Genomic DNA, 21,573 nt, shown 5'->3' on the forward strand with positions numbered 1-21,573 from the left:
GAGCGATATAAATTATCGTGAGTCCCTTTACGGGACGATTGCAATTCAAAATTTGATGAATTATCTCCAGAATCGGTTGTAAAGTGATCATTTTCAGCATCGCCAACATGTGAATGTGTTGCAGCTGGATAAGTGCCACTAATAGAAAGTAACGACGAAAAATGGTTGGATTGCAAATCGCCCTGATTGTTATTTTGATTTGAATGACTATTAAGATCTGGATGAGTATTTGGCTGATTTTCAGTTAACTTCGTATGACATTTTTCCTTTCCTGCATTCAATTGTATTTCTGCAACAGAAATAAACGATCCAGCTGTGTTTAATGCTACATCAGTATTACCTAAACAATTTTTGGTATTTTCGTAAATATTCGCTTCTTTTCCCGTTTTCAGATCATTTTCAATATTTATGGACCTTGACCTGTTGGAATAGCTTAAGTGTTGCTCATTAGTTTGAGCTTCTAAATTTAAGCGCTTTATGAATGCAATTACTTTTTGCCTTTGCAAATTTACCGGAGTTACAGAACAGACCGGGTGCAAGGAGATATTTGGCATATAAGTAGAAGGATAATTAAAACCATAATGTGATACTGTCCGATAAGGTGGTATTAAACTTGATGAATTTGCTAAATCTAGTCGTGATTTATTTTCAGTCATATGATCATCTCGCAACATTATCATATTTAAATCATTTATAACATGTTGTTGGTCATTTCCACCACTTGTTTCATCAACAACACCACCACCACTATGGGAAATTATTGGGTAAGTGTAATGAGGATAAATTTCAATTTTATGAATCATATACAATAATATTGGTGTTGTTTTAAATGCAAGAGAATGCCACCATGGCTGTGTATATAAAAATGCATATTTTTTTGATAAATTCTTCTCCTCCAACTCATCGAAACGCTCACAAGTTGTAAAGTACTTTTGTAAATATATTAAATTACTGTGTGACTGTGATGGAATGAAGGTTTTGTAACTTTGGATGGAATCTAATGTAAAAAATAAAATTAAAAATAATTGTTTGTGTGTGTGTGTTTTTTAAATGAAACGTTTATGAATTTGTGATATAAATAAAATCAAAACATGAAGGGGACGTAACACTTTACTACAGCTAAATAACAACAATAAGACACACACAAACACACACGAGGGAATTTAAAAATACAAAATTCTAATGATCGCCTCACAAATTTATTTAAAACAATTTAGTACCTTTTATTCAATTAATAACAAACACATAAAGAATATAAACTCAACATTTATTCAATTTATAATAAAACAAATAATAATATAATAAAAAAATCATAGAAATATTAAAGTGAATACTAATTATTGGCAAAGAGTTAAATATGTTATACAAATTTACATAAATAATAGAAAATCCAAACGAATTTATAATAATAATAAACAAGATTTTGATTTAAGGATACATATTAAATGTTTTTTACTCACATACGCATGTGAATTATCAACTTAGTTGGGATTTAACATTTCAACATTTAAAATACATGTGTTTAGTGTAGATGTTTGTGTAAGGTAATGGTAAAATATATGTTATTGTATGTCCACATTTAAGAATGTGTGTACATTAGACATGACCTTAAACATAAATTTGTCGTGGATGGATGGATCCCTAGTATCTAAGGATCGAGGCATCGTATAAACAAACTATATTTAAATAATAATTTTCATACGTTTGAAGAAATGTTATTAGACCCATCCATTGCAAATTAATTTTTAATTAACATGTATAATATACACTTTGTAAAAAACAACACGATCATACGTTGACACATCTCATTTCATACGACTTAAATACAACTACACCAACTTGAAGTTTAATTGTTAGTTATGAGCTATCAATATGTGACCAATTGGTATGTATGTAAAAAATTTAATAAATCAGAGTATAAACCTCTGATAACTTTAAAATTTTCAATACGCATTGTTGAGTTTGTTAACAAATATTTTACTGAATAAAACTAAAATCATGTAGGGCAGTAATTAAAATTTGTATAGGTTCCAAATGGTGTCGTAAGAAGTAAATGAGGAAGAGAAAAGTGAAATCAGTTTAAATGCTTAATCTTCTGTTTCAGACAAGGAGAATGTTTCCACACGACACATAATTTCCTCGGTATATTGATGCAACTCTATGCAATCTTTCAGTTTTTGTTGTACACTGGTAATGTCCTCTTGTGTGGTTACACACTCGTTAATGTTATTGACACATTCGGTAACGCGATTGCCAAAATCATCTAATTTGCGTTTATAGTTTTCTAAACGGGGCTGTATTTGTTGTATTTCGTCTCCCAAAGCATTGATTTCAGCATCGACATTATTCACAACTTCATTGTCTATTGCGGCCAATGATAATGTGCTGTTTATTGATTTTGAGTGTTTCTTAGTCGGGGTAGGGGCCGTTTTAGTACTTGGTGATGAATGTAATTGCGATTTGTTTGTCGATATTTGCGACATGCTTATCCAGAATCTTGGAGAGCCTTTTACTAATTTTGACTGAAATGAATATACTGCAGATGATCCACTATTGCGGGAGGAAATTAATTGTTGTCGTCTTTTAGGACTGCATACCAAGTTTTTTTCACATGTAAAAGAGTAGAATTTTCCATTTTTAGGATCGATATTGCTTTGTAAGCGTTTGATCTGTGGCTTTTGTCGTGGAATAGATACATTGCGAATATTTTCCAAAATAAAGTTGCGACACTTCGTATTCTTATTTATATTTGATTTTCTAACATAATGACTTTCAGTTGCTGATTTTTTGTTAACTCTAGGATCTTCTATCGTGTTTTTGTGGAAATCTTTTGGGAATGATAATGTTTTGTTTAGTTTATACTTTGGTGTCGATGTATTAAACCTGAGTGGAGTTAATAAACATGATTTGTCACTTTTTGGTTTCATCAATATAACTTTATTTCCATTGTCTTTATTTTTATGTAGCAAAGGTAAAGATTGTTCTTTAATTATCAGTTCAAGCATTGATGGTGTTATTTTATTGCGAATCGTGTTTTCTATCTTTCCAAAAATTTCTTCACTTTTGCTTAATTCATTGACATGAATTTTTTCTAAAATTCTACGTTCCAATGGAGAAAACTTGTCTGTATTTTCACTGCATATATTATAGGTAAAAGCAACAGCACTTTTAGAATCTGCTAAGGCTGTATCTGAACTTTTATTTAATTTAGAAACTTGTGATACTTTGTTTAAATCGTCTAATTTGTAATCATTTTCCGACTTTTGGTAACATTCTGGTTTATTGGTTTTGCGAGCTACAACACCATTGTTGCGAATATTCATAGAACCCTTCGTAGGAAAAGATAAAATATTTTCAGTTTTTCTTCTTTCAGTTGAATTAAATTTTAGGCGTGATAAAGTTGATTTGTATTCTTCAACGACTTCGTTATATCCTTGTTGATGTAAATTAAACAAGTGTCTTGCTGGTTTCATTTTCGATACATTGTTTGGGGATTTATTTACTACTGATTTAGTATCACTATATAGAGATAAGTCTTCAACATTTTCACGGTTTTCGGCAAAGTTTACATGATCTTCCCATAATTCTTGAAATTCCAATTTACGACGCGAACGGTCCTCCCGATTCATCAATTTATGTGAGTTTTCTTTAAAATTTTGAATTTTCACAGTATTTTCGAAAGATTCACTGTTTAGTTCTGTAGTTATAAACAATTTGTTCGTTGCAGTACCGGCACCAATATAATTATTGCAATCATAAATTTCAGTTAAAGAATGATGCGAATTACTGTTATTATAATTATTATTAGCATAATCTGCAACCTTATCAGTAGAAGTAATTTTTTTCAAGTCAGTAGATGATTTGAAGCCGACATCTTCTAATTCTGGTATACTATATTCAGAACTAACTGTGTGGGGAGTATTAATGTAATCAGAATTTGAATTTAATCCTGAGTAGTTCATACGTGTTATTTTTTCATTGAATGTAGAATTTGTTTTATCTGAGGCAAGAAAGTTATCGTTTGAACTTCTTTTTTCTTCAACTTCTACAACAGGATCCATTTGAAAAGAAAATATGGAAAAGGATTCATTAGGGTCATTTCCAGGCGAATACTGATTATAATTAATGGAACTAACAGTATCAACAGTAACGTCATTTTCTTCAGAGTTGCTTTGTTCTGTCAAATTATGCAATTTTATTTTATACTTCATTAATTCTGGCTTTAATCGAACAACGCGTTCAAAACAATATTCACAAAGATTAAGATAACGCGGGGAAGAAAATATCTCTTCATACGATACAGATCTTCTTACAGCTACGTATTTATGTTCATTTTCGGAATTAACTGCCACATGTTTATGGTCCGGTTGAGGCTCTCGCATTGGTGAATTAAATCCAAAATGAGAGACTGTGCGATATGGAAAATTAAATTTAGCATGCGAAATGTTTGCAGTTCTTTCTTTACATGAATTATCACAATTATTGTCAGATATATGCGGATGCATTAATATTTCGGATGTTAAGTTTTGCTCGCTTTTTACCACAAATTGATTTCCTAATTTGATTTTCGACTTAAGCACAGATTCAAATATATTATCACATATTTCTGGAGTACAACATATTTCAAAATTATGTTCAATAAGTTCCAAATATTTACCATAACTATATTCTATATTCGATTTACGCGAACTAATTCCATTGTCAGTACAACAAGAAGTATAATGCGATGTGTCATCAAATTTATCAGCGGCTCTTGATAGATATTGATAAGGTGAGTCATATATAGACAAATTTGATAAATTACCATTACCTTGCTTTTTATAAGAGTGTAAATTAGTGTAAGTGGGTGTATATGTGCGAATAATTTCTTTTTTGGCTTGAAAAACTAAATCATTTTTCAATTTATTTTTAAGTTTTAGATTTTGATTATTTTGCAATTTTAAATTATTTTCTTGACATTTAATGAAGTATGATTTTTCTTCTTCCTCTTTACCAGCATCCCCATCTTCTACAGCTGATTGATATTGATTTATGAATGATGAATGACACGTTAAATCTAATGATTCATGGATGTTAGGGTCTTGTGGCGTTTGAAAGGTTTTCATTAAAAATTCAATATCTACGAAAAGCATACAAATTGAAGTAAAAATTTTATAAATTTAAATTAACTGAATTATGTTTATAATAATGATGCCAGAGCTTTAAAATTCATCTAATATCTACTATGTTCTTATAAGTAATTTTATAATACATTGTATATGAGCATTAGGGCGTTTCACTACAAAATATTTTTAGACTTTTCTAACTCTTACTTCAGAATATGAATACCTTAAACAATTGAAATTGCGTGTATTTATCCTATTCGATCCAATTTATAATCGAATACAACAAAATTTCCATGTACATATTTCATAATGTTGCTGAAAAGTTTACATTATACCAAAATAAAAACGACAACGACAATAATAGTTATAATAATATATTCCACTGTTGAGAACCAAATTTGAAAAGCCAATTTGTCAACTGTAATTATGTATGTATATTTAAATATTACACAGTGATTTATAATATTACTCACTTCGATTTTTTGTTTACTCTAAAGCTGAATTCACCTATGAGTTTCAGAAACATTTTTTGTTCGGAACAATTTTTTTTTATATGTAGTTTGACATTCTATTTTTGAGAGAGACTTCAAACTACATATAAAAAAAATTGTTCCGAACAAAAAATGAATTCAGCTTAAATGTGTAATCTGAATATTATTTCAATAATTTTGTTAAAAACTAAATGAGTACAGAATTTTGAATTGTTTTTCATACTTGTTTCAGAGAGCGTGGATACTGGACTACTTTAATTACGCTTTGGTTTGGAACCATATGATACTTCGTACATAATATGGATCGACTTGTCTAAATATGAGCAGATGCACATTATTTGCCAATCTGTATGGATGCTTATTTCTATTTAAAAATATTTCGATTGTGAATATTTAGTATGTAACATGATTAGATACGTATGGTATTGAATAAAATGATTAAAATACCGTTAATAAATCTAAAGATATGTTCACATTCATGTTCAAATATTTGACGAAATAAGTAATATGTATTGTATATTGTTGTTATCGAAAAATGTACATGATAATAACATGTCTTTAAAAGAGATTGAATTGAATAATGACCATCTAAATCAGCGAAATGCAATGAGCTCTCAAATGAGCTCTCTTATTTTTATTTTCACATGTACGCAAGCACACACATTGTATAAAAACAGTCAGTCTCGCATGAGCATTGATAGAAGCAGGTTGTGTTACGCTTTTATGCTTGTTTATTTCATTATTTCAGCTATTTGTTTTTGTTTTTGCCAGAGAATAATTCTCAACTCATACAACTACAATATCTAAAAACTGTAGTGGTGTGAGTTTGCATTTCGCTGATCTAAATCAGTGATGTTCAAAAATAAAAATGAAGATGTATTGGTGAGAGAGCTACCCAGCAAACATAATGTCAAACACTTAAAATAAGAACAAAATAAAGAATGTTTAGAGTTAGAATTTTTGCCAGATATAACCAATTTATTAAATGAATGTAATTTAAATTTTAAGGAAATGAAAGAATACACATTATACGGCCGAAATTCTCTCAAATTTTTTATTTATTTTTGACTTTGTTGTTTTGTGTTCAATTGTAATTGAAACGCGTGTGTTTGCTATGCTTCGTCCAAAAAACAACCAACAACAATGCTTAATGAATTTCTAAAAAAATGAGACATTTGTTATTCTCTTTAAAAGAGCATAACAAATGTGTGTAAATTTTTTGAACAATTGTTGTATGGCATGAACATCACTGATCTAAATTAAAGCAGAGGCCGAATGAATTATCGCTTTCGTGATCGACTAAAATTTTTCATAAATATTTTTCGAAATATATTTAGTGTATTTTTCGCTCATTCCATCACTAATTAAATATTTGTTTGATAAATATTGATATTTTTGTGTTTATATATGTATATCTCGTCAAAGATTTGAACAAAAAAAAAGACTCATAATAAAAATGATTATTTACAGAATGGTATGAAAGTAATTTATGTATGAATTTATGTATGTATACAACGTTAGAGGGGAGAGCAAATGTTATTTTTATTTAAGTATTATCATTCGTTGTAGTAAACCATAAATTCGTTACCTCGACCTGTTGGTGGCTTACGATTTGTAGCAGTATGGGATCGTTCACCATTTATAAAACCTAGAGATGCTATAATATATACGATTCGTCGAGGGTAAAGATAAAACAAATTAATAAAAATTAAACATATATTGACTTTTAAAAGAATATATATACATAGTTAATATTAATGTTAGAACATACTACATTTAACTATTATAATTATGTTAATGTGTTAAACGGAATTCTAAGAGCTTTGATCTAATGTAGCAGCTGCAGCAAAAAAAATGTTTTTTTGTAAGAACATAAAAATTCCTTTAAACTATCAAAGTTTTCATTTGAGTTGAATGTTAACTCACTCCATCAACTTGAACCCATCTGGACAAACACTCTGCCTTAACACGTCTTAAGGTAGGGTCACACATGGCAAATATTTACTCAAACAAGCGAACTACTTTTATTAGCAAAAATTAGTTTGACGTGTTTACTCTTACAAGTATTTTGTAAGATCAAACAGCATCAAATAAAATAAAACTAAATATTTTGTTTTGAATAGTCGTAAGTAAAAGGACTTTTTGAAATAAATAAAAGCATTCAAATATATTTTATTTAGTGGTTACGTCTTTTTCGTCAAATATTTGCCATATGCCCACCTTTAGTTGATAAACTCTAATAGTCTAAAGGTAACTTCAGAAATACATATGTAACTAAAAAACAATGATTTAACGCATCTTCGGTACCATTGATATATATATATATATATACCATTTATTATTAACGACAAGAAATGCATGTCTTACTAGGATGGCTTGACAGGTTCATGATAAATAAATGGGATACCAATTTTTTATCTAAATTGAAATTCATGTAATAAAATAATACAATCTAAAAACATTTTGACACTGGCTAAAGAAAAAAGCTTCAGATAAGATTTTTCTGGACTCATTTTCAATTTACGTTATGTCATAATACTTTTGTATTTGCATCGGAAACAATTTGTTACATTTTACCTCACTCAATCAATCTGATGTAAATTGCAAATTTGGAATTTGATTTGACTGACCGTCAATTATAATTAATATATTCAGAAATGTGTGTACACAAACTGGATAATTTCATGAAAAGAAACATCAACAATTATTTTTTAACAAATATAGTGTATTCTAACACTTCGAATATTCAACTTTCACGCCCAGACAATGTTGCTGTTTTTTTTAACACCGAAAAGAACAAGGCCATCAAACTCAAATAAAAGCTCTAAAAATTCCGAACATTGATATTTTAAACCAACATAAGTACTTTTAATACAATGTACAATTTTTTAAAGGATTTATATAAAGTGACGACAAATTCTATATGACGACAAGGTACCACGGTATCTGGAGTTGTTTAATAAGTGCATAGGCTTGGATCAACTTAATATATTGGATGGTCGTACAATATAAATTTTATTTTTACACCGTTAACATATAAGGGTAAAAAATTATGACGTGAATTGTCATATTAAGAAATGGATTTATTAAAACTGAGCATCGATAAATAATTATAGACAACATACTGACCAAGTTATTGCCAAAAGTTAGTTTTTCCCGGAAAATGCAATCACTGTTAAATTACAAAAAAAGGAAGTAAATCTAGTTATTTCTTATTATAACTATATTTAATTTTTAATTTGTTTTACTAAAGTTCTTATAGTTATTTACTGCACATGTAACATATCAAGTTTTTAAAGTACATGAACACTTTTTCAATGAAATTTTGTAAAATGTTCAATAATTCGTAATAGTTTTTTGTTGCTGAACAACATTATTACTGACAAAATTTACAAAAGCAAGCGCATGCATTTCGTCGTATGTAATAAAATTCTGTCATGAGAGGAGCAATTTATAAGAGTGCAAATAACCTTCGATCATGCCATTTGATGGTCGAGATGAATTTAAATGAATTTTGATCATTTCTTTTTGTGTAGTAAATTTGATAAGTATAATCTGTTATCTCAAGAGAAACAATAAGCAATCAAAATAAATAAAAATATTTACTATATGTATATTAAAAAACACACAATCAGTAACAATGAATTTAGAAAAAATAAGTATTGAATAGTTCGTACAAAATTATTAGAGTACGACCGAAAATTCGGCTTCGTTATTTTAAAAAATATTTTTAACGGTATATTATTATTGGTACCAATATTGTATAAAAAAAAATATGAATACGTATTACTCAATCGAGATGGAAGGTAATTTCTCTAAATAGTCTACATATGCGGAACAAAATTACAACAACAATTTTGACACTGGCTTTCGATAATTTTTCAATTTGCATCGAAAACAATTTGTCACATTTTATGTTCAAAGGCACAAAAGTTGATTTTCAGAAATGATTTGTATTAAATTTTTTGCTTGTAAACTAATACACACATATAAAAAAAAACATATCCCTGCAGTTCTAGGAGATAGTCCCGAACTAGTGATTTTACCCATCATTTAGGGTGGGAGCTAGTTACTTCAATAGCCTCGTGACTATTCATTTTAACACGGGCATGTCCTAAGCAGGGAGTCAATTGCCTCTTTTTGATTACATTGAGACTGTCTTATAGCTGATCCAAAGTAGTCAACGCATTTGATTCACATACTGGTTACATATCTTCAGTTACCTTACTAGCTACCTAACCAGTTATTTCAACATGTACGGTAGCTAATTGACCCCAAATAGTAAGCTCAAAAGACGTACCATAGACAGTCCAATAAACGATTGCTTGTAAACAAACCTTCCTCCGCCAACTCTCTTCTGGTGGGTAAAATAAAGTACAGTACAAATAAAAAGTTTGAAGTGACTTCACCATAGGTTACTGGTAGACACTAAAGTTTCTAATGACTTCATGCTATGTTACATGGAATATCTGAATACTTAAGCAAAAATAAAAATAAACTGAATGAGAATTATATCAACACAATTTGTACGAATTACTCACAAAATGTTTAAAGTGACTACACTCCAGATAACTTAGAGACACTAAAGTGGCAATTGTCTTCTCTCTGCACTACAAAGAGCACATACGTGTCAAATGACCAAAATATATAAATTGGAGTCAGCGAAGTGATAAGACATTTGTGGCAATTACTGTGTTTAAGGGATACATTGACTACTTGCTTAACTGCTGGGATATTTTATTTTATTATTTGTCATTGTATAATTTTGTATTTGTTCATTTTAAATATTTATTTGAATTTATATGGCGTTCGTTGGGCCGCCTTAATGTTTTGTTTATTTGTCTTATTTACCTATTTGATCTCACTGCAGTGCTTTTGTTCCATTAAGTTGGTACCGATATTTTAAATGTGTTATACACATTAACTAGTGTTCCAAACGAAATATTTTTTAAAGTAAATTCAGTTCATAAGAGAAAAGCACTGTGGTGAGTACATCTAATTATTTATACTAGGATCGTCCGGTGGCCGAAATTCGACCACTTTTAAAACGCTTTTTATTTATTTATACAAAGAATTTTTAAACAGTTATTTATATTGTGCATATTTAGAGAAAATAACCTTTTAAACCATATATGTTTCATCAATATTGGTGGACAATAACATACTTAAAAGTGTATCTTAAACTAAAAAGATTTTAGTGTTTATTAACTTTAATATTTGTTGATAGAAATAAACACACACCGTGTCGCACACTACTGCAAATTATTTAAAATTGTTTGTGTTGTTAAATTCGACCCTTAAGGAAGGATCGTCGCAGCCAGCGACAATAATTGTTATTATTGTTTTTATGAGATTAATCAACATTGGGTTTGGCCGAATTTTGTAAATTTTAATGAAAATTGGCTTATTCAACTGCATGTTAAACCAGGTTTAACTAACAAGCTATTTTTCTTGCTAAAGCTGGGTTTCCGTATACACCGTTATCGGCGCCAATAACGAAAACTGAAACTGAAAAACGTTGGTGTTCGTCACTGTCTCGTTTCTGAATTGTTGTCGTGTCAGTTGGGTGCGTTGCGGCATAAAACAGAAACGAAATTATTTTTTAATTTTGGATGTCGCACATTAAATAGAATTTAATTATTTTTGACAAAATCTATTATCTTTTCCTCTTCCAATAAAGAAAATTAATTTTTTTATTCATTTTGATTTTCTTTAAATTTGAAATAAAAACAAATAATTAAAATATGGTTGTTTTCGTTCCTGACCCAAATGACTGGTTTTTCGTTACTGATCGGTGCCGTTTCGTTCCCAATTTTCGTTGCCGATTTCTGAAACGAACTTTTTTCGGTGCAATTGTATGGAATTTCGTTTTCGGTGCCGATTACGGTGTATGCAGAAACGTAGCTTAACAAGTTTATCTAAAAAAATAGTTTTAAATAAAAATCATTCATTCTGTGGGTTTTATAAGCTCCATTTTCTCAATAACTGGTTATCTATTTTTATAACGACATACCTGTTAAATCGTATATATGATCCCAAATGATTTACAATTTAACAACGTATTGGTTGTTTCGTTTCGGCCGAATACATATTCTTCGGTCGGACTCTTATTAAAATTATAAGACTTTTAAAACGATGACTTTTAAAATTATCTTACAAATAAATGTTTCATGAATAACAAGTGAGGCAATTTTAAATTAGAAAATAAATATTACAGTAAACTAAATGATTTGTCGATCATAAATAAAAATGAGAACTAAGAAATGTAAAAGAGTGTACATATTTTCGTTTGATCTACATGATATTTTAAAGATCAAATATGAAATATTAACTCACCTCACTTTTAAATTTGTATTTTTAATAACAATTTCAATATGTTTGAATTGCAGAAGAAATGTAATAGTTGATTTGATAGTTTGATTGGTTTACTTTCTTTCCTAAGCCTAAAAATTCCTTAGACTGTTTTTCGGTCAAATCTTTTGCAAGGAAAATAAACTTATTCCTTTTTAATGAGCATTTCATGAATTTTAATTATAAAAATAAAAATCTAAAACTATTTTACCAATTTACTTTTTCTTTTTTGAGCGGGCTAAAATGTGTTTTGGAAATAAAAAGGGAGGTACACAAAATGATTTTATATTTTTAAATTTGGAATAATTTTTTTAAATAAACAAAGCAATAAAGCAAATTTTTTAATGCATATGTATTTTTTTACAAATAGTGTATTAAAGGGATTTATTATGATAGATTTTGTAATATTATGCCTGTATTCATAACGAAATAATAAATGCTTACTAACAAACAGCTAACTTTAGTCTAGGGGTATGCATCTGATTTAATAATCGTTCGATTAAGCGTATCGTACGGTTCGAACAATTTAAAAATTAAAAGGCCTTTTTATAAATTAAATATTTTTGTAATTGAATGAATCATCATAAACATTAATTCAATTGATTTAATGTTGGGAAAATGCGAACTTTCTGACAATCACAACAACAACCTACAACCTGATACGTATGGTTGGGTCAAAAAATGGTGACGCGAATACCTTCAGCATTTAAAACGAAATATAGAGTATAATCAGTACTCGGTCTTATATTCTTTCTGCTCCAAATAAATTTGTATTGAATTGTTTATCTTAAGTTGCTTTGGATATATTTAACGCAATTTAAATATTATTTTATTTTGAATAAAACTTGTCATATTTGGCTAAAATTGGTTGGAAATGGTAAACTCTTTTCTGAAGTTTATCATAATTTTTATATACACTGACATGATTTGTTTTTGTACAAATTAAAAATTCTGATCATTCGAACTAAAGAAAAACCTAATAATGTGGATAGTAAATTTCCATAATAAATCAACGTTCAGTCGCCAATTTTAGAATTTTTATCATAATAATATTGTTGATTCAGTATTATAGAACTTTGTTTAGTATATTCTTTTTCGTTATGAATGTGGCTATAAATGCTTACCATTTTGAATTTTAAATGATATAGGAAATAAGTAGGAAGATAACAATTGGTCATTGGATTAAAATAATAAATTATTTCTTGTAAAAAGCAAAATTAAATAAAAACTGCAGCTGTTTATGAAAATTAAGAAACAAATAAGTGCTTTTGTCTACAATATTCATATATATAAAGTTAGGTCATAAATAGTAAAATTTTTGAAGTCTGAAGAGTAGATTTAATTGAAGACTAGTTGTAGTGTGGACTATCTTTTAATACACGCAGTACAACAAATTGGTTCTGTGAAAAAATAGCGTTGTAAAGTTTTTTAGCTTTCTTAAAAACACCTTAAACTCTATAAAAATATTATAGAAAGCATATCAAAGACGCATAAAAAATGCTCATTTCTAAAAACTACTATTAAGAAATTATCAGATTTTACATTGCTATTATCAACTAGTGTAAATTTTTTGGATAAAAAATAAAAAGGATATAGAAAAATAAAAAATAAATACATATATATATATTGAGATAAAAACTTTAAATTAATTTAATTCGCCAATTATTAAAATTTTAAAAACAAATAATATTTTGAGACAAGACACTTTTTTAATTAAATTCAAATTAAACAAAACAAGTGCAACAAATTTTGATTTTTGTTTAAGTAATATTGAAAAGGTAAACTTACCATCGCTTAAAACTACTTCAGGTTGACTGGGAACAGGGGCCTGTTCGGTTTGTATTCTCATAACTTGATGTTCTACAAAATGGTTACAACATAAATTCATAATTGTTAGACACTACCATTATTATTCATAGAACAACTGTTCCTACCTGAAATATCTTCTGGTTCTGATTGACTAACGGCGGCAGTTGTAGTGGTTGTAGTAGTAGTAGTTTGTTTAGTTTGTTGTTGTGCGCCTGATGTTTGTAATGAACTTAATGCTTCTGATTCAGAGAAATCGGTATCAGTGTCTGAAGAAATAGATATTGGAATAAATACACATACTAGATACATTTAACGGTACAAGAATAACAAAAAATAACTTACATTCACCATGAATACTTTTCTTTTTACGTTCCACTGTACGTTTGTATTCATTTAATTCGTCATCAGTTACATTATCAAACGGATTTTTAGCATATGGAGCTTTATACACTGTTGCATTATGTTGAAAGCCACGTTGTATGATTCCTTTAGAGGCAGCGCCCATTAAAACAACATGATCACCAGCTGAACTTACCGTAGCATCTTTAATACGATTTGCCTCATCCCACGTAACGCCTTCTAAAATATGTGACTGCGGACCAGCTGATATTTTATCGGCACGACGATTATCCTTAATCTTAAATAGAACAACAAATTTTTAAAATGCACAGAGAAAAAGGTTACGGAATATACCTGCTGTTGAACTCTTTTGAATTCCTTGGGATTTGTATTGACTGGCACAAATTGTAATGGATCGTCAATGCGCACAGCTGTTGAGTGAGTCGGCGAGCCTTCAGCAACCCACTATTTTTTTACATTTCAATTTTCCGTTTAAATTTTATCAATGAACAACAACCCATTCATAAATTTATAAGAATCAACAACGTTGCATGTGAAAAATTAAAATGGAAAGAGAAAGAAATGTTTTGCTTAGTTTTATTACACCTAAGGATTCGGTTTCATATAAAAATTTGTTAACAAATTAAGAGAAAATGCCGAAAAGGCAATTTTTCTTAATATATATATATATATATATTGAATCATTTTTGATTATTTATGGAATAGTTCAGATTTAATTATAGCAACAAATAATATTCATTGATAATTGATAATTATTGACAAAATTATCGATTTAAAATTGAACATTTGCAACATTACATTTCGGAATAGTAATATCATACAGACATTAATAATAATAAAATTAGCGACGTTAGTATATACTTTAAATCTAGTGAATTAAAATCAAACAAACAAACAAAAAATGTATAATTTTGTGCCTAAAATAATGAATTTTGTAATTGTAAAAAATTATTAAGATCGAGAAATAAAATTTGTCATGCCAATGAAAATAATGCAACAAATCACACATGAGTAGGGCAGATCTTCATTCAATAATAAAATAAATAAGTTTGTTTCAGTATTTTCAATTTCATTTGAAAACGTCAATACAGAAACAACCCATGTATTGGGATTTTTTTAAGTTATGAGGAAAGGAACGAAGAACATTCAATCATATTATTGTTGTAGCGTTAAATGCCAATAAGGAACATACAATTTTTATACTAATAATACATTTACACTAATAATTAAAAATTGTCGCCTCAGTCAAATAATTCGGTTTTAGGATGATGCATATTATTCTTCAGTTAATGCAAAATTGTGAAAATGTTCGGATATAATTTGTTGATTTTATTTTATTTCCTTTGCTTTCGAAACAATTTTCTTTCTCTTTCCCATTTTTTTTTTTTAATAAACCAGAAATAAAATGAAACGTACGTTTGTAAACCTACCGTATGTATCTATATTTTAGGCACAAAATTATTTAAAATTAAAATAGTTATGTTTGATTCTTCACTATTTAATTAGCAAAGTAATTTCGATACTTTATTGAATATCAAGGAATATTACTATTATTAATATTTTATGGTAAACGAGACATACAAAGCATTAATATTACATATTTATGTATATTATTAAAGTGATTACTTATATAAAAATGTATTAATTGGAATGATATACTATTTAATGTATATACGAATTGGAAACAACTTTCGCTTTTATTTTATATCATGTTCTGTATTCAAATACTGTTTCTGTTCCAATATGTTGAAATAATGGTGAGTTAGAAGATTGGAATGTATTTACATACAAGATTTCCATACGATTTTTTTCAACTCGGTTTTCTTTCAAGATAATTGAACTGGCAGTTAGTAAAATGCAGTTGTTTCTTAACTTAAACGAATTAAATTACAAGCCAAAAATAACATTACTTTCGACTAACGAACGCTGAATTTTATTAAAATAAAGAAATTTAACTAAATGTTTGTGCTTTATAAGGAATGTTTAATGGTGATGTTTAAATATATGTAGATATAAATGGTTTTAATAAGTTATTATTAACCACCAAATATGTTGTTGGGTTTGATTCAATATTTAATCTTAATTTTGATTTTCTGTTTGTGGATTATCTTCAAATGTTATAATTTCTACCTTGGTTATCTTTTTGGGATCTGGAGTACCAGTTTCTAAAACTTCCACTTTTTGATATACATTTGGTGAATTTAGCCAACGGCTACGATCTCCACCTTTGCGGAACTCGCCCTTCTTCCAGATGCTAAAACAATAGAAAATACAAAGAAATTAAGTAGAATATTTTTCATGTGTTTTGTTAATAACCTACCCTTGGCGGAAAAGTTCTTCTTCTTCTAATAAATAACCTAATGATGATACCGCTGGTGGCAATTCAACATCATTTTTGGGCTTTGGTGGATCGGATTTTATCAAAGGATGACGATATATGTAACCTGTACGATAGCCTGCATTATCAAGCATGCGCATTAATGCCTCGAATTCAGCGCCGCCGACACGCCATTTAGGTGCTTGTCCTATTACTTTTGTTGTAGTTTCAACTACTTCCTTTTTCTCTTCTTCGGACTTGTTTGAATCCGTTATTGTGGCAGCTGCAAATTTCTTTTCTAAGTCCTCTGGGGGACGTCGTGATTGATCGTAAATGATTTTACGAGATTCCTCAGGAATCAAAACCAAGTTGTCCAAACCAACTGGCAGTAATTTCAGCTGAGTCTCACAAGCCTGAACAATGTGGCACGCAGCAAAAAATGCTTCTTCAATAGTTTCACCACAACATAAGGCGCCATGATTGTTTAAAAGGATTACCTTAGAGTTGGGACCCAAATTTCGGACCAATTTAATTCGTTCTTCCTCGTCATGAAGGTAACCAGTGTATGAATAAGAAGTCAATTCGCCCAAAACACATGCATCCTTAGTCAAAGGCAGTAAACCGGTTTTTAAAGACGAAATAGCTACCACTGGGCTGCAACCAATATAGATAGCGCATCGAATATCTGGTCGTGCAGCGTGTACAACAGAATGCAGTACAAAATCTTAAAGGAAATATCAAATAATGTTAATACACCTCAACAATATCAATCTATATATACATAAGTATATATGTTTAATAACTTACGACTCTTATTGACACCAAAATTTGTTGTGCCCTGTTCAACAATATTTCCTTGCATATCAACTTTGTTGAGTGACGAAGCAGTGATCTCATGATATAGCAAGCCAAAGGGATTAACCAAAAAATATTCTTGATCAACTTTAAGACGTGCCGTTATCTGAGCACCCAAACCTTGTGTCCATCCATATAAATCTAACAAACGAAATGTTGCAGCCAACTTGCAACGCAAAATTTTTTCACCTTTTGCATAGCCCATTGACTCTACACCACGTATGTCATTAATGGGCAACATGCAGGAAGAACTCTTAAAAACGTTTCCAACACGAGATGATGGTACTCCAACTATATCAGACAGTTGTTGTAGTATTCCAGCTGCATTTCCACTATCACGAGCACAGTCAACAATACGTTCTAATTCTTCACGGAAGAGTTTTGAACCCATTATAGCTTCAACGCGCTTACGACGTTCCATTTCACGCATATCCTGAAGAATATAAACATTTCATTCAGTAATATTAACAAATTAAACAGATATTTAGAAAAGACTTATTTTGTTTTTCTCAACCACAAAAACTAAATACATATGTATTGCTAATTTTGATCTCAAATTAAAAATACCTGTTCTATATCGGCTGGTCGGGCTTTGCTATTGTCATCTTCTTCGGCCGCTGACAAATCAATGCCATTCTGTGGTGGTTGCTCTACTTCAGTCATATTTATTCGATGAAACAGAATATTTTATATAAATTACTTTTCTTTATAGACCGACACGGCAACAACAAATTTATCCTGTAAAAACAATAATATAATTTTAATAATGTTAATGTTTTCAAAATTTACAAATATTTATTTATTATAATTTACAAACAAACGCACACCCTATTTCCAACTTCGTTGGCGTCTATATGAAAAGTGTCGTCATCGAAACGGACTACAACACGAAAATGTATAGAACAAGCTCACTTGAAGAGAGTGTATCACAAGAGAAAGAGAGAACTAATAAAAACACAACAACAATTGTATTAGGGGTTACAGGGTGGAATTTATGTTTTTACTGTAGAAATAACGAAAAGTATGACCTCAACATTCAAAAACAACAAGAAAAATAATAATAATAATAATGAAACGCGAATATAAAAGAGAATCACTAGCATGAAAATTAAAAATACTGTGAAGTGAGCAGAGAGCAGAGGGAGAGATACGGATTCATAATAAACAGAGGAAGTTTTGAATTTGTAAAATAAATAGGGGTATATTTGTTATACTCATATAATATACATGTATATGTACTTATGTGTATGTGTTAATGCATTTACGGACAAAAATTAGGGTCAAACGAAATATTTACATATCGACACCTAAAACGCGAATGGTCCTAACTAATATTTTAATAATTTTACAGGAAGACCAAACAATTAATTGAAATTTAAAGTATTATTGCGATTCATTTTTGTCATTATAATTTATTGTTTTGATAAAACTAGAACGGGATGCTTGATGTCAATGGCCCTTAGAGCAAAACATTGGTCTTCTCGAGACTAACCATTGATTTACGAAACTAAATTTTCTAGAATTGGTATTCATTCAAATATTCGGAATAGAATTCGTATTGTAAATATTGAAGGATATGAGTCAGGTAGTGTCCTAGTGACCATTTTTCATTCACTCAATATATTTACTACCTATATGCCGACGATTTGAAGATTATTATATTAAATTTACAATCTGCTTTAAATCGATTGTCTTCATGGAGCTTGGATAATAATTTAAAATTCAATTTAAACAAATGTGTTCATATGTCATTTTCACATTCTAGAAATCATCTTCAAGTATCATTCAAAATTTGCTCTTATTCTCTAACTTCTGTTCATGAAGTTAATGATTTAGTTATAATATTTGACTCAAAGTTGAGTTTTATTCCGCATTTGGAATCAATAATTCCCAAAGCATACTCCACACTGGCTTTCACCAAAGTAGCAGCTTAGATTTTTATAATCCGTATACAATGAAAATTGCATACACATCTTTCGTCAGATCAAAATCGGATATGGTGCAATTGCTTCGAGTCCTTATGTAAAACTCACATAGATCGTATTGAAAAAGTTCAGAGAAATTTTTTAAATTTAGCTTGAAAACATCTTAAATTTACTTTGCCTTTGCCATCATATGAAGTACATAAAATTCATTCCATGTTATTTATTTTTGATTTAATTAACAACAATATTGATTAAGATCAATTTTGTCGAAGAAGATCAGGGTCTTCTAGGCAAAATTGATCTTAATGTGCCGTCTAGAAATCTTCTCCATCACAGTATATTCTATATAAGACTGCATCGTTCGGAATTTATTTTAAATAGCCCGTTTATTCGGCCTTTAACGTATTTTAATAATTTACCTTCTAATTTATTAGTGGAATTTAATTCTTCAAAAGAGAATTTTAAATGTTTTCTTTTGTATAATATAAGAAATTATAATAGTACATAAACCCCGATATTCATAAAAAAATGTTAAATTTAAACAACGTTTTAAAGCAAAATTTCCATAAAAAATTTGATTTTAAAATGTTTATGAATACGGCCTAAAATATTTAATTATTTTTTTGTTGGTAGTATTTAATATTTTTTGTAAACGCATAAGTTTTTTTTCATAGTCTGTAAGGAAATTAAATTCCAAATAGAGCATTATCAATAAAACTTATACTAGAAATTGAGCCGGGAAAATTTCAAAATGCTTGTTTCGATAGAACGTTTTCGTGATCAAAAATATTATAAATGATTCTTAAGAATGTGGATAAATTACATTCTCCATATCGATTTAAATACCTTAAAATACAATTTAATAAAACAGCGTTTCTATCGTTTACTTAATAATAGTTTCAATGCTACCCTTGAAAAGAAAAATATCGATATCATGATAAGGTAGTCAGTTTGAAAAAACTGTATGCGGTTGATTGTGTTTAAAATTTTTAAAGTACTTGTAATTTTAAAACACTTATTCTTTATTTGCAACATGATATTATATCATACTCTTAAATATTAGTACGCACTCGTATTAAAAATTACAAAAATCGTAATAACGAGAGTATGGCTACATTCGCGTTTCCTGTGATTAATTGCTAAAATTTCATCGAATGAAAATTAGAATTTCATCGAATGAAAATTAGTTCCCCAATATCATAATAAACTATGTCTATGTAAAAACGGAAAAATTATTTAAATATGTAGTTCATTACAACCTAATTTTAAAATATATGAGAGATCCCGGGAAGCGAAGATTTGCATTTCTTAATTCCATTAACGTACTTCTTTAGCATTAAATCTAGCTTTAAGTGAAGATTTTCCGATTTTTGATAAAAGTCTAAAAATAGATCACCCTGGCATATACTTACGTAAGTACATACGTACATTGGTTGATTGTTAGATAATAATTACAACAACTGATAAAAATATCCAATTAAAAATAGAATGGCCTCTCAAATTTTTCTTTGAAACAGTACACAAACACACATATTTAGTTTTCAATACATACTAGTATAAAATTTGTGTACGTAGTTACTATTATAACCCTAATAAATTTGTGCTGTATTAATTTGCGCTCAATTTGTATTAAAAATCCATACTTGTGGGTCCTTATTAAATTAACAAAGTGTAAACAATTTATAGATTTAGTTTATATTCACCCTTATCGTGGTTGCCGTAAACGTCTTACGCCTACTACTGTTTCGTACTAGATTAACCCACCAATGATGCTCAGTTAAACCTAGATTATATAGTAAATAAACAATAAGTGAGAAACACAATTTTTAGTCTAATCTAGGTTTAAACGAAGAATGTAGATTATCTTTATCCCAGAAACCAGTTCTTAGTAGTTTAATAAACTCTTATTTTCACAAAAAAATCCATACGGAGTAATAAATTTTATACATTCATATATTTTGCAAGATTGACTACCGATACCCTATAATACGCTCGACTGCCGTTAAATCTAAAATATCGTTACAGGCCTTTTCGGAAATGCATCACTGCGCTGCATCTGATGCGCAGTACGTTCTAAAATGCAAAAGTTGCCAACACTGCAAATGTCTTGAGTTCTAAAAAGCAACAGTGAAACAGATGATGCGCAAAAACCCATCAAACAAGCATCACCAAAATGGCTGATGCATTGTCTGCGCATCAGCATCGCAAACTAATCACAGATGCGCATCAAAGTATGTAAATTTGACACAGCATGTAAAATTGACACAGCAAAACACCGATACTCATAAACTAGGTACTGGTCGTTTTGCTGTGTCATTTCAAAAGTTGAAATTTTACTGGATAATTTAACATAATGAAAA

The 21,573-nt window shown here is 29.3% G+C and overlaps 2 protein-coding genes across 6 annotated transcripts in view; both read right to left on the bottom strand.

Moving 5' to 3' along the window:
• LOC135961765 (protein hu-li tai shao-like) overlaps nt 1-21,573 on the bottom strand; it is a 54,195-nt gene that overhangs the window by 7,592 nt on the left and 25,030 nt on the right. For 3 of the 5 annotated variants that reach the window (XM_065513344.1, XM_065513347.1, XM_065513345.1), the window contains exons 2-10: nt 17,856-18,026; nt 17,241-17,721; nt 16,437-17,157; nt 16,247-16,370; nt 14,450-14,560; nt 14,099-14,393; nt 13,882-14,022; nt 13,736-13,807; nt 7,185-7,253 (exon numbers count right to left, since the gene is read on the bottom strand). In XM_065513344.1, coding sequence (XP_065369416.1) covers nt 7,185-7,253; nt 13,736-13,807; nt 13,882-14,022; nt 14,099-14,393; nt 14,450-14,560; nt 16,247-16,370; nt 16,437-17,157; nt 17,241-17,721; nt 17,856-17,951 — 2,110 coding nt within the window. In that variant the 5' untranslated portion in view covers nt 17,952-18,026. The remainder of the gene's footprint in view (nt 1-7,184; nt 7,254-13,735; nt 13,808-13,881; nt 14,023-14,098; nt 14,394-14,449; nt 14,561-16,246; nt 16,371-16,436; nt 17,158-17,240; nt 17,722-17,855; nt 18,027-21,573) is intronic. The other 2 variants (XM_065513348.1, XM_065513349.1) reach the window with 1 other exon arrangement.
• On the bottom strand, nt 1,346-13,498 carry LOC135961764 (uncharacterized). Its single transcript, XM_065513343.1, has 2 exons — nt 11,610-13,498; nt 1,346-5,119 (listed from the first exon to the last, which is right to left on the bottom strand). The coding sequence occupies exon 2, from the start codon at nt 5,103-5,105 to the stop codon at nt 2,088-2,090; it is 3,018 nt and encodes a 1,005-aa protein (XP_065369415.1). The 5' UTR covers nt 5,106-5,119; nt 11,610-13,498; the 3' UTR covers nt 1,346-2,087.

This window comes from Calliphora vicina, chromosome 5, assembly GCF_958450345.1.
Source record: "Calliphora vicina chromosome 5, idCalVici1.1, whole genome shotgun sequence".
NCBI classification, from domain to species: Eukaryota; Metazoa; Arthropoda; class Insecta; order Diptera; family Calliphoridae; genus Calliphora; species Calliphora vicina.